The sequence below is a fragment of the Otolemur garnettii genome, unplaced genomic scaffold, assembly GCF_000181295.1.
Source record: "Otolemur garnettii isolate 467f Iridium unplaced genomic scaffold, OtoGar3 scaffold00014, whole genome shotgun sequence".
NCBI lineage: Eukaryota > Metazoa > Chordata > Mammalia > Primates > Galagidae > Otolemur > Otolemur garnettii.
The window spans coordinates 30,853,395-30,863,380 of record NW_003852409.1 but is presented as its reverse complement, the minus strand read 5'-3'; the positions used below and the strand labels follow the sequence as shown (position 1 = coordinate 30,863,380).

The 9,986-nt window shown below is 51.7% G+C and overlaps 2 protein-coding genes across 4 annotated transcripts in view; one reads left to right on the top strand and one right to left on the bottom strand.

Moving 5' to 3' along the window:
* The window catches only part of CIZ1 (CDKN1A interacting zinc finger protein 1), a 21,458-nt gene extending 15,952 nt beyond the window's left edge, over positions 1–5,506 (top strand). For all 3 annotated transcript variants that reach the window (XM_012802400.2, XM_012802399.2, XM_023510468.1), the window contains 6 exons: positions 1,984–2,071; positions 2,548–2,661; positions 2,846–3,004; positions 4,441–4,510; positions 4,705–4,826; positions 5,180–5,506. In XM_012802400.2, coding sequence (XP_012657854.1) covers positions 1,984–2,071; positions 2,548–2,661; positions 2,846–3,004; positions 4,441–4,510; positions 4,705–4,826; positions 5,180–5,395 — 769 coding nt within the window. In that variant the 3' untranslated portion in view covers positions 5,396–5,506. The remainder of the gene's footprint in view (positions 1–1,983; positions 2,072–2,547; positions 2,662–2,845; positions 3,005–4,440; positions 4,511–4,704; positions 4,827–5,179) is intronic.
* Positions 5,507–6,640: 1,134 nt separating this feature from the next.
* Positions 6,641–9,953, bottom strand: CUNH9orf16 (chromosome unknown C9orf16 homolog). Its single transcript, XM_012802398.2, has 2 exons — positions 9,729–9,953; positions 6,641–7,057 (listed from the first exon to the last, which is right to left on the bottom strand). Exons 1-2 carry the CDS (start codon positions 9,805–9,807, stop codon positions 6,885–6,887), a joined length of 252 nt encoding a protein of 83 aa, XP_012657852.1. The 5' UTR covers positions 9,808–9,953; the 3' UTR covers positions 6,641–6,884.
* Between the last annotated feature and the right edge of the window lie 33 nt (positions 9,954–9,986).

The following is a 9,986-nucleotide window of genomic DNA, read 5'->3' as shown; positions in this document are numbered from 1 at the left end:
CCTGTACACCAGGGTTCTTATGGGGACTTTGTGACACTTAGAAGTGTCTAAGTGCTTTGCAGCACTTAGAAGTTTTAAATTTCCTTTATGATTTCTGGCTTTTTTTTTTTTTTAAGACAAGAGTCTTTGTCACCCTTGGTAGAATACCATGATGTTATAGCTCACAACAACCTCAGACTCTTGGGCTCAAGCGATTCTCTTGCCTCAGTCTCCCAGGTAGCTAGCTGGGACTACGGGCACCCACCACAATGCCTGGCTATTTTTTAGTGATGAGGTCTCACTCTGGCTCAGGCAATCCACCTGCCTCAGCCTCTTGCAGTGCTAGGATTATAGGTGTGAACTACTGCACTCAGCCTTTGATTTCTGGCTTTGCTGTAAAAGATGTAAGATCTTTGCATGTAGAAAGATCTTCCCTGATCCAAGATTATGTAAGTAGTGGCCCTCCCCTTTTTTGTATATGGTTTTGATTTTTTTTCCCCAAATGATCCTTCTGCCTCAGCCTCTTGAATAGCTGGGCACCACTATGCCCAGTTAATTTTTTTTAAGAGTCAGGTCTTGCTATGTCCTTCAGACTGGTTTTGAACTTACAGGCCCCACCTCAGCCTCCCAAAGCTCCAGAGATTATAGGCACAAGCCACTGTGCTGGTCTGGTTTTGATTTTTATACCTGACTCTCTTGTAGTAGGTAGAACTTGTTTTGAAGTAGGTAGAAAGTGGGAGCAAATGGCTTTCCTTCTCTAAGTGGATAGCAAATTGTCTTTACATGGCTTATTATATAATCTGTGCTTTTTTTTTTGAAGACAGTCTCATTTTGTCAGCTGGGCTAGAGTGTGGTGGTGTCAGCTGAGCTCACAGCAACCTCAAACTCCTGGACTCAAGGGATCCTCCTGCCTCAGTTTTCCGAGTAGCCAGGACTACAGGGGCCATCCTGCCTGGCTAATTTTTCCTACTTTCAGTAGAGATGGGGTCTCACTCTTGCCCAGGCTGGTCTTAAACTCCTGAGCTCTAACTATTCTCCCACCTCAGCTTCCCAGAGTGCCTGGATATAGGCATGAGCCACCGCACCAGGCCTATTCTATGTTTTTCAATCCAATTTATCAGAAGTTGTATTTTTTTAAATCAGTATTTGGGCCTGTTTAGGACTTTCTATTCTTTTTTCTGTTTTTGGCCAGGGCTGGGGCATATGGGGCCAGTGCCCTACTCTGAGCCACAGGCGCTGCCCAGGACTTTCTATTCTTTCTCATCACTACACAGTCAGGGTGTCATAGTCAGGGTGTACATCACACCACACAGTATTAACTATTGTAGCTTTAATGGCTGGCATCTCAAATACTTCTAAATCTCATTCCCTCCCCCAAAGTTTCCTTCTTGGTTTCTTGCTTAAGTAGACATTCAGATGAACCTCAGAAACATTTTGTTTCAAAAAAGATCCTGTTGGAATTACATTTAGAATTGGATTACATTTACGGTGCAATTAGGGAAAGCTGCTGTCTCTCCAACCAGAACATAGTGTCATATTGTACTTATTTGCTTTTTCTTTCTTTCTTTTTTTTAACAAACCTTTTTTTTTTTTTACATACTTTTTATTTATTTATTTATTGTTGCAGTTTGGCTGGGGCTGAGTTTGAACCCACCACCCTCGGTATGTGGGGCCGGCACCCTACTCACTGAGCCACAGGTGCCACCCCTTTTTCTTTTTTTTTGAGACAGAGTCTCACTATGTCGCCCTGGGAAGAGTGCTGTGGCATCACAGCTCACAGCAACCTCAATCCCAGCTTAAGTGACCCTTGCCTCAGCCTCCCAAGTAGCTGGGACTACAGGTGCCCACCACAATACCCAGCTATTTTTTTGTTGCAGTTGTCTTTGTTGTTTAGCTGGCCCAGGTGGGGTTTGAACCCGCCAGCCTGGGGGTATGTGGCTGGTGCCCTACCCACTAGCTACAGGTGCAGCCCACATTGCCCTTTTTTTTATTGTTGTCATTCAGAGAGCCTCCACCAAAGCGCTGGTGCAACACCTGCCAGGTCTACTACATGGGGGACCTGATCCAACACCGCAGGACACAGGACCACAAGGTAGGAGGGCTGGCATGCTGCAGAGGCACCTGCTCATGTCAGCTCCAAGCCATGGGCTGGGAAGAAGAGGCTTCAAGTTGGAAGCAGAAAGTAAATGTTGGTCTTTGTCTCTGCATGACTATAACTCACAATGTGGTTTCTGGACACATTGGGCATGTTTCTTCTTTGGGTTTCAGGTTCCCCATCTGTCCCCTCCACTCAGCTATGGAGCTCATGGGGGTCCTTTGGGGAGTTCCCTTTCCTATCTTTGCTCTGTGAATGTCCTGTCTATGTTGCCATCTGTCATCCCATCTCATAGCCACCAATGCAGGGTAGAGCTGTGTCTTTCCATGTTCCAGTGCGAGGCAGAGCACAGCCAGGCTCAGCAAAGACATGCTAGGCCTGCAGAGGGAGGGGAGGTCTTGCTGGGTACTTCCTGGCTGCTTGCACATGGGGACACTACCTGCCACCCACTTGGCCTGTCCTCCTTTCCCCAGATTGCCAAACAATCCCTGCGACCCTTCTGCACCATTTGCAACCGCTACTTCAAGACTCCTCGCAAGTTTGTGGAACACGTAAAGTCCCAAGGACACAAGGACAAAGCCAAGGAGGTAATCCCAGCTCCCTCAGGGGACATGGGCCTAGAGAGATAAAGAGGCTTGGCCAAGGCCACACAGCAAGTTGAGGTTTATCCCAGCCCAGATTCATAGTTAGAGGGATTGGGCCTTGGGCGGGGGGCGGGGGGCGAGTGGGCAGGGCATGATGCCCTGAGCCCCTTGTTCATTCCCTGGGCAGCTGAAGACTCTGGAGAAGGAGATAGCCAGCCAAGATGACGACCATTTCATCACAGTGGATGCTGTGGGTTGCTTTGAGGGTGATAAAGAAGAGGAGGAGGAGGATGACGACGACGATGATGATGAAGAGATTGAGGCTGAGGAGGAATTCTGCAAGCAGGTGCTGGGGAGTGGGTGTGGGAGGCAGGCTCAGGGCCAGACTCCCAGCCCAGCAGGGACCTCTCAGGGCCCAGGCACTGTGCTGGCATTGTAGGCACTAATGCATGCCATACTTTATTAACCTGAACTGTCTTTTACAACTATGTAATTAAGCATCATGATGACTATACATCATAGAATGGCAGTTAAAATATGCAAGGGTTGTGAAGGCTGGCTGCAAGTTTGACCTTTGTGGAGCAAGGGAAGGGGCATCTCAGGCCACAGGAACAGCATCAGTAAAGGCACAGGGTGGGAAACTCAGATGCTGCTGCTGCTTCTGCTGGTGATGGTGAGATCGGCCGACATTTTTTCCGAGCACTTACTGCATGCCAGGCGTGTGTACCCAGCACTGTCCTGCAGAATCTCACCAGATTGGGTGGCAGGAAGTGAGACTGCAGAGCTCACACTCTCAACGCTGCAGCTGTACTCCCTCCCACGAGCGAGGAACTGGAGCGGCTGGGACTCTGCAGTTCAACAAATGTTTCCAGAGCACCTGTTCTGGGCCAGGTCCTGGCCTTTGGCTTCACAGAGGTGGCCCCAGTTACAGTAGACAGTGGGCCAGCAGGGATGCTCATGGGCTGTGGGTGAAGGGCTGCGAGGGTGGCCATAGTGTGACATTAGTGTGCCCAGCTTTGGGACTCCCTGATAGCATGATGTCAGGCAAGCCATTTGGCTTTTTTGAGCCTCAGAGGAAACTCTGATCAGAACTAACAGTCCCACTGTAGGCTATAAGCAAAGGCCAAACCCCAGGGCCCAGTCCTAGGAAGGGATCAGCAAATAGGAGTGGTTATCATATCAGAAGCTACATTTGTTTGCCTGGAAAGTGGTGGAGGGCACTGCTGAGCATGGGAGGACTGACATTGCCAGAGTTAGATGGCCTCCTCTGGAAGGGGCTCAATCCAGCAGTGAGATGCAGACTCCTTGATCACTTGAAACCCACCCTCATAGTACCAAGGCCACTGCAGCATCAGGTGGGAACTCAGGGAGCTGGCTGGGTGCTCATGGCTGAGAACTCTAGCTTGGGCTCACCGGGGTCCACTACCTGGCTGTTCCACAAACCGGCTTTGTGAACCTGGGCAAGTGAGTTAATGTCCTTGGGCCTCAGTTTTCTCTTATGTATGGAGTAATCCTAGAGGGTTGTTCATGAGCATTCAGTGAGATGACACATCATATGTTGGAATCTGCATAGAATATGGTCTCTGTGAGAGCAGGAGGGCTTCCCAGAGGGGGCTGATTGAGCAGAGCTTTGAAAGTGTTGATGTGCAAAGGCAAAGAGAGTACCACCCACAACCTCCTAGAAATCAAGGGGAAGGTGTGTCCAAGAGCACAGGTGGCTCCAGGCCCCAGAGTTGCATCTGGGGGAAGCCAGATCTGAAGCCCGCACTTGCCTGTTTCCAGATAAGATCCAGAGATACATCCATAGAGGAATGGAAGGGCTCAGAGACCTACAGCCCCAACACTGCATATGGTAAGGCCCAGCTCTGAGTTGGCTGCAGGTCCCGGCTGCAGTGACCCCCAGATCTCTGGTATTCTGGCCAGGCAGCCTACTCCCTAGTCCCCTCCTCTTCTGCTCCCACCAAGAGGGTAGGGAAGGAAAAGGGCCCCTAAAGAGGGTGGGACACCTGGCTGGGGGGCATGAGCACAGACCCAGCTGTCCTACAGGTGTGGACTTTCTGGTGCCTGTGATGGGCTATGTCTGCTGTGTCTGCCACAAGTTCTACCACAGCAACTCAGGGGCACAGCTGTCCCACTGCAAGTCCTTGACCCACTTTGAGAACCTGCAGGTGAGCTGGATGCCCTGCCCCACCCTCCCCTGGTTGGGGAATTGAATTCTGGGCTTATGGGGATGCCAGAAGCCCCTCCCTCTTATGCCTGGCATCAGCCCCCAGGCATCTTGTTCCCATCAACAGGGAGAGAGTCAGAGTTGGGGTGAAGCTGACCTCTTTCTGTTATTGTTTCAGGGAGAGAGTGCTGAGAGGCAGACTCTTAGCTCCAGAGCCCTAGCTCAGAGAGGCTAAGTGCATCATACAGGGTCACACAGCACATTGACACTGTCTCAGCTAAGAAGCAGGTGCTGGCCCAGGAATGTACCATGTAGGAAACAAGCTCTGACTTCACCTATACTCTTTGTGTCTAGAAATACAAGGCAGCCAAGAACCCCAGCCTTACCACCCGACCTGTGAGCCGTCGGTGTGCCATCAACGCCCGAAATGCCTTGACTGCACTGTTCACCTCTGGCGGCCGCCCACCTGTCCCACCTTGCACCCAGGACACAGCCAAAACTTCCAGCAAGGTGATGGCCCGACCCTCCCAGCCCCCACCACCCCGGCGTTCAAGCCGCCTAAAAACCTGATCAAGGGGGTTCCCAGGGTAGTCTGCTAATGCTCTTTAGGAGTCTGCATGGAAACTCTGACATGGTTCATGTTTTTACTGAAAATCCAATAAAAGGTAGTTTGGCTGTGCAGTCCCCACTAGCAGTGCTGTCTGGGTGAATAGGGAAGGGGAAGGGGGACACCTCAGTCACTCTCAGTCTCTCTGGGCACAGTGTGGTGGCAGAACCAGAGGCTGAAGACAGGCTTTCTGGGGCCAGGGACTCTGGATCACAAGATATTTTGCCTCTTTGAGCCTCAGTTTCCCTCTTAATGTATCAGGGCCAGGAAGGCATCTTCAAGTGGGATCTTATTTAATCTTCACAATGACCTAGTTGGCACAGTCTTGTTGTCCTTCAGTCACATCAGTCACATACCAAAGCGGGGGTGTGTGTGTGGTGGGGTGTGGTGTCAGGAACTGACCTCACCAAAGCAGGTTTTCACATATCTCGTTAAATGGGACAACAAAACCCATGAGAACAAGTCATTAGTGGGGTCAGTCCCTGACTTTCCCCACTAGTATGCAACTTTACTGACATATGAAGAAACTGAGGACTAGCCAGGTCAGGTGACATGCTGAAGGCCACGTAGCTGGTAAGTGGCCAGTTTGACCCTAGGCCCGAGCTTTGTGCTGGGCTCTCTCTCCAGTTGCACCCCATGGAAGCTGAAGTACAGGAGTGGGGGTCCTTGCCATTCAGGCCCTCTGGCTCTGATTTTCCGGCTCACCAGCCAGGGCCTGCCCCCCAGGTCAGGAGACCCTAAGATGAATCACCAGTGAATGGACCCAGGCTGAGCAGGCTCTTTAGTTCTGCTATTTCTTCATTTAGAAAGACCATAAGAGACCGACAACCAGATCAGCCCTGCTGTTGGCCAGCTGAGGAGATAGGCCAAGAGTGGAAAGGCAATGCCAAGGTTGCACAGCACGTCCTGGTGAAAGGCCTTAGAACCCAAAGAGTCTGAGAAGATCCTACAAGGTCACACAGCATGTCTGACCATCTTAGCTGGGCTGGGAAAAGGTGCTGGCCAGAAATGCACCATGTAGGGGAGAGGCCCTGACCTTACTTGCACCTTCTCAGTCTAAAAATACAAGGGGGCAAAGAACCCCAGCCCCACCACCTATTCTCTAGGGTGCAGGTGTGTGATCAGTGCCTGAACACCTGACTGTCCTGCTTACCTCCAGCAGCTACTGGGGTCCTCATCCTGGAATACAGAGGAAAAAGGCACAGTGGTGTGGGAGACCCATTTAATATGAACACTGCAGGCCTGGGCAGAGTGGGGAGTGCCCAGAAATTGGGCAGACAGGCAAGTGGCTGGGTCACAGGCCCACACCTGGCCTCAGGAGGGGATGCCAGTTGGTGGAGGCTGCCTTAGGCAGGCAGCATTGGAGAAGGTATCTAAGCCAGGGGGTGAGTGCCTATGCCAGAGACTGGTCCAGATACTCAGGGTTGAGGCCTGGTTGAGGGCTCTTGGAGCCTAGGGGCTGGCATCACTGGGGGCCTCCCCGAGCTGCTGCTGGAACTCAAGGCGTGTCTGCCGGTTGGACTCCAGCAGCTCCTGGAGACGGGCATGGAGGTGGTCGTTCTTCTCCTCCAGGTGGTCCAGACAGGAGTTGATCTGGTCCAACATGGAGTTGATGGCTGCATATTCTGGGAGGAAGGGGAAAGACAGAGCCAAGGTCCTGTGTCTCCTCAAGGCTCCCAGACAACCCCCTCTACTGTCCTCCAGCCTGCCTCCAAAAGGGCTTTGGACAGGTCCCTACTCCTTTCTGAGCCTCAGTTCACCATGTGGAAAATGGGTAGTTACCAAGAGGAATGGCTTTAAATAAATAATACCTAGTACATCATCCTTTTTCTAGGGTTAGAGTAGTCACAGGATAGTCAGCCTATTGCACTTCAGTAGCTGCTTAGAGGCCACATTCCTAAGTTGAGCAATCAAACCTCTGTCCCCAGACAGGCTCTATTCTCCTGCCCTTCTATGGCTTCCTCTACCCTTAAGATAAGGCTGCGGCAGACTCTCCCAGGCCCCATCTCCTGCCTTTTCCTTTCCTCTCTCACACCTGCCTTTGCCTGCCTTATGCCCTTTGAACACGCTGTTGCCTCTGCCTGGGATGCGATGGGGCCCTCCTGTCTTCTTCCTCCTCTCCTGGATGAGTCCCCCTCATCCTTCAAGCCTCAGTAAGGATCTCACCACAGGAACCCTCCTAGTGCCCCAGACCTGATCATACCTCTATTCTGATCCCCTAGTCCTGCTCACCTGCCTCCCCTCAGGATTGCTTGCTGTGCTGCTTTGTGCGCCCGGTCTGTATTCCCCACTGGACTATAAAGCTTTGTGAGGAGTGAATGGTCTTGTGCTTGCTGCTGTCTCACTGGCGCCCTCATTGTCATACAATAAGCTTTTGCTGAATAAATGAGGGAGGCAGTGAATGAAGCCTCTGACTTTTCCAGCCTCCCTACCATTTCTCAACTGTCCCTCTGTCCCTGCCACCCAGAATGTCTCTATCACAACTCTTCAAGGACCAGCTTAAAATGCCTCCTCCAAGAAGTCTTCCTTGGTCTCCACTAGAAACCATCACTCCCTCCTCCATAGCCACTCCTGACCTGCCTCTCTCAACAACACAATGTCCCTTAGGACCCAAGTTCTGGGCCTGTGCCCACTGCGGGACCCAGTTCTGAGCCAGCTTATGACTCAGATACACTTGGCTGCCAGCTTAGGACCAAAGGGAAGTAGATGGCAGAGGCCAGACATGGCCAAGGAGTGTGTTTGGGATATGAGTGCAAATGTGCCTGCCTTCTGGCCCAGAGATGGCCTTCCCACAGAGGAGAGAGTCTTGGGGAATCTGCTGAATCTTAAAGTCCATCCTCCTTGTGGTATAGCTGGGGAAACCAAGGCTGAAGAAGGAAGGAGCCTGCTCAGGGCCTTCCAGCTGGCTGGTCACAGAGCCAAAACTCAGATTCTAGGATCATGGCATGTGAGTTCTTCTCTATCCCAGCAAGTTATTGCCCCTTTCTGGAAAAGGGAGTTAAGAACTGGGTTGTTGTGAGTATTCAAATTTATCAAGAGCTTAGACACAGGTTCTGGCTATAGCAAGTACTTTATAGATGGTGATTATTATCACTATTTCATATTCTGTGTGATGGGACACAAGCTGGGAGAAGAGATGGGGGAGGCCAGCCACATCATTCCTGGCCAGGTGTTATCTGTGTCAAGGGTAGTACTTCCCAGTTCTAAGCCTTTGCTTCTGCCTGGGACAGCCTCCTCCCCACTGTTCTAAGTCCTGTCTGCCAACAGTCACTCAATGTCACCTCCTGGAAGGCCTTTCCTGATGCTTCTACCATGGCTACCAGCAATGACCACACTCTGTCCACTGTTCACTAGCATTGCCCAGTCCTACCTACCAGCCCACGACTACCTCCAATGGGAGGTCCTCTACCTCTTTATTAAAAACAGAACCGAGTGATGACAATGCTCTAAAACTATTGTGATGGATGCTCAACTCTGTGAATGTTTAAAAAGCTACTGAACTGTACAATTTAAATGGGTAAACTGAATGTGAATTACAGCTCAATAAAGCTTTTACCCAAAACAAAAAGCATGCTCCATACTTACCCCACATAGCCTGCCCTTTAAGTTAATATTAATACACCAATCTTTACTACACCAAAGAGAATAATGACAATAATCACTTACTGAACACTGCTATTTTTTCATTTAATCCTGACACATTCCAATGCAGGAGGCACTAATCATTTTATTTTATAGCTGGGCAAACTGAGGTTGGGGAGTGAGAAGGGAGCTGAGGGTTCTTTCTACACAATCTAACCCTACACTCTTAAACATGCAAGAGGCTGCTTTCTAAGCCGGTCACACTGGGCAAGGCTGTGAGGCCACACCTGCAAAGTCGAGTGGCTGGGGATGCTGACTCAGCAGAGCGCGCGCCCACGGGTTAGCCCCTCCCGCTAAACCCTAAAGGCCAAGGGCTCCCTGGGCTCCGCCCCCCGCAGGTGCGCGGGTCTCCCTAGGTGTTGAAGTGGCTGGAGCAAATACCAAATGAGCGGGTGTCCCTGAAGCTGCTTTCAGTTCCCCTATATGTAAAACGGGGCTGGCTCCCCACAGCTCTCAGACTCACAAGTGTCCAGGAACCGGCTCGCAGATGCTCGCTTTGCATCCGAGAGACAGCACTTGCAACTCAGATTCCGGAGAGGCGGCTCGGGGAGGAGTCTTTGGCTCCTTCCAAGCCCCCAGACCTGCCCCAATTCCCCTTCCTAGGAAGTCAACCTTAGAAGAGCAAAGGTCGCTTCAACAGCCCCCTTGGGTCACCTGCTTCCCCGAAGCCGTCCTCCTCGCCTTCCGCTTCCGCCTCTACCGGCATGCCCAGGTCCCCGTTGGGGCCCGACATTGCAGGTCCCAGCACTGCAAGGGCCGTGCGACGATGGAACCCGGCGACCGTCGCGCCGAAAGCCGGCGCCGGATGGAAGGTGGAGGAGGCGGACCAAGCAGGGGCCGGAAGGGTAGAATCTGTGTCGGGAGGTCCGGGCTCCGCCCTGAGCTCCGCCCTGAGCTCCGCCCCGAGCACCG

Coding starts and splice junctions, on each gene's coding strand:
- CUNH9orf16 (XM_012802398.2), bottom strand. CDS start 9,807: ATGTCGGGCCCCAACGGGGACCTGGGCATGCCGGTAGAGGCGGAAGCG. Junction 7,058..9,728: donor GGACGGCTTCGGGGAAGCAG/GTGACCCAAGGG, acceptor CCTTCCTCCCAG/AATATGCAGCCATCAACTCC.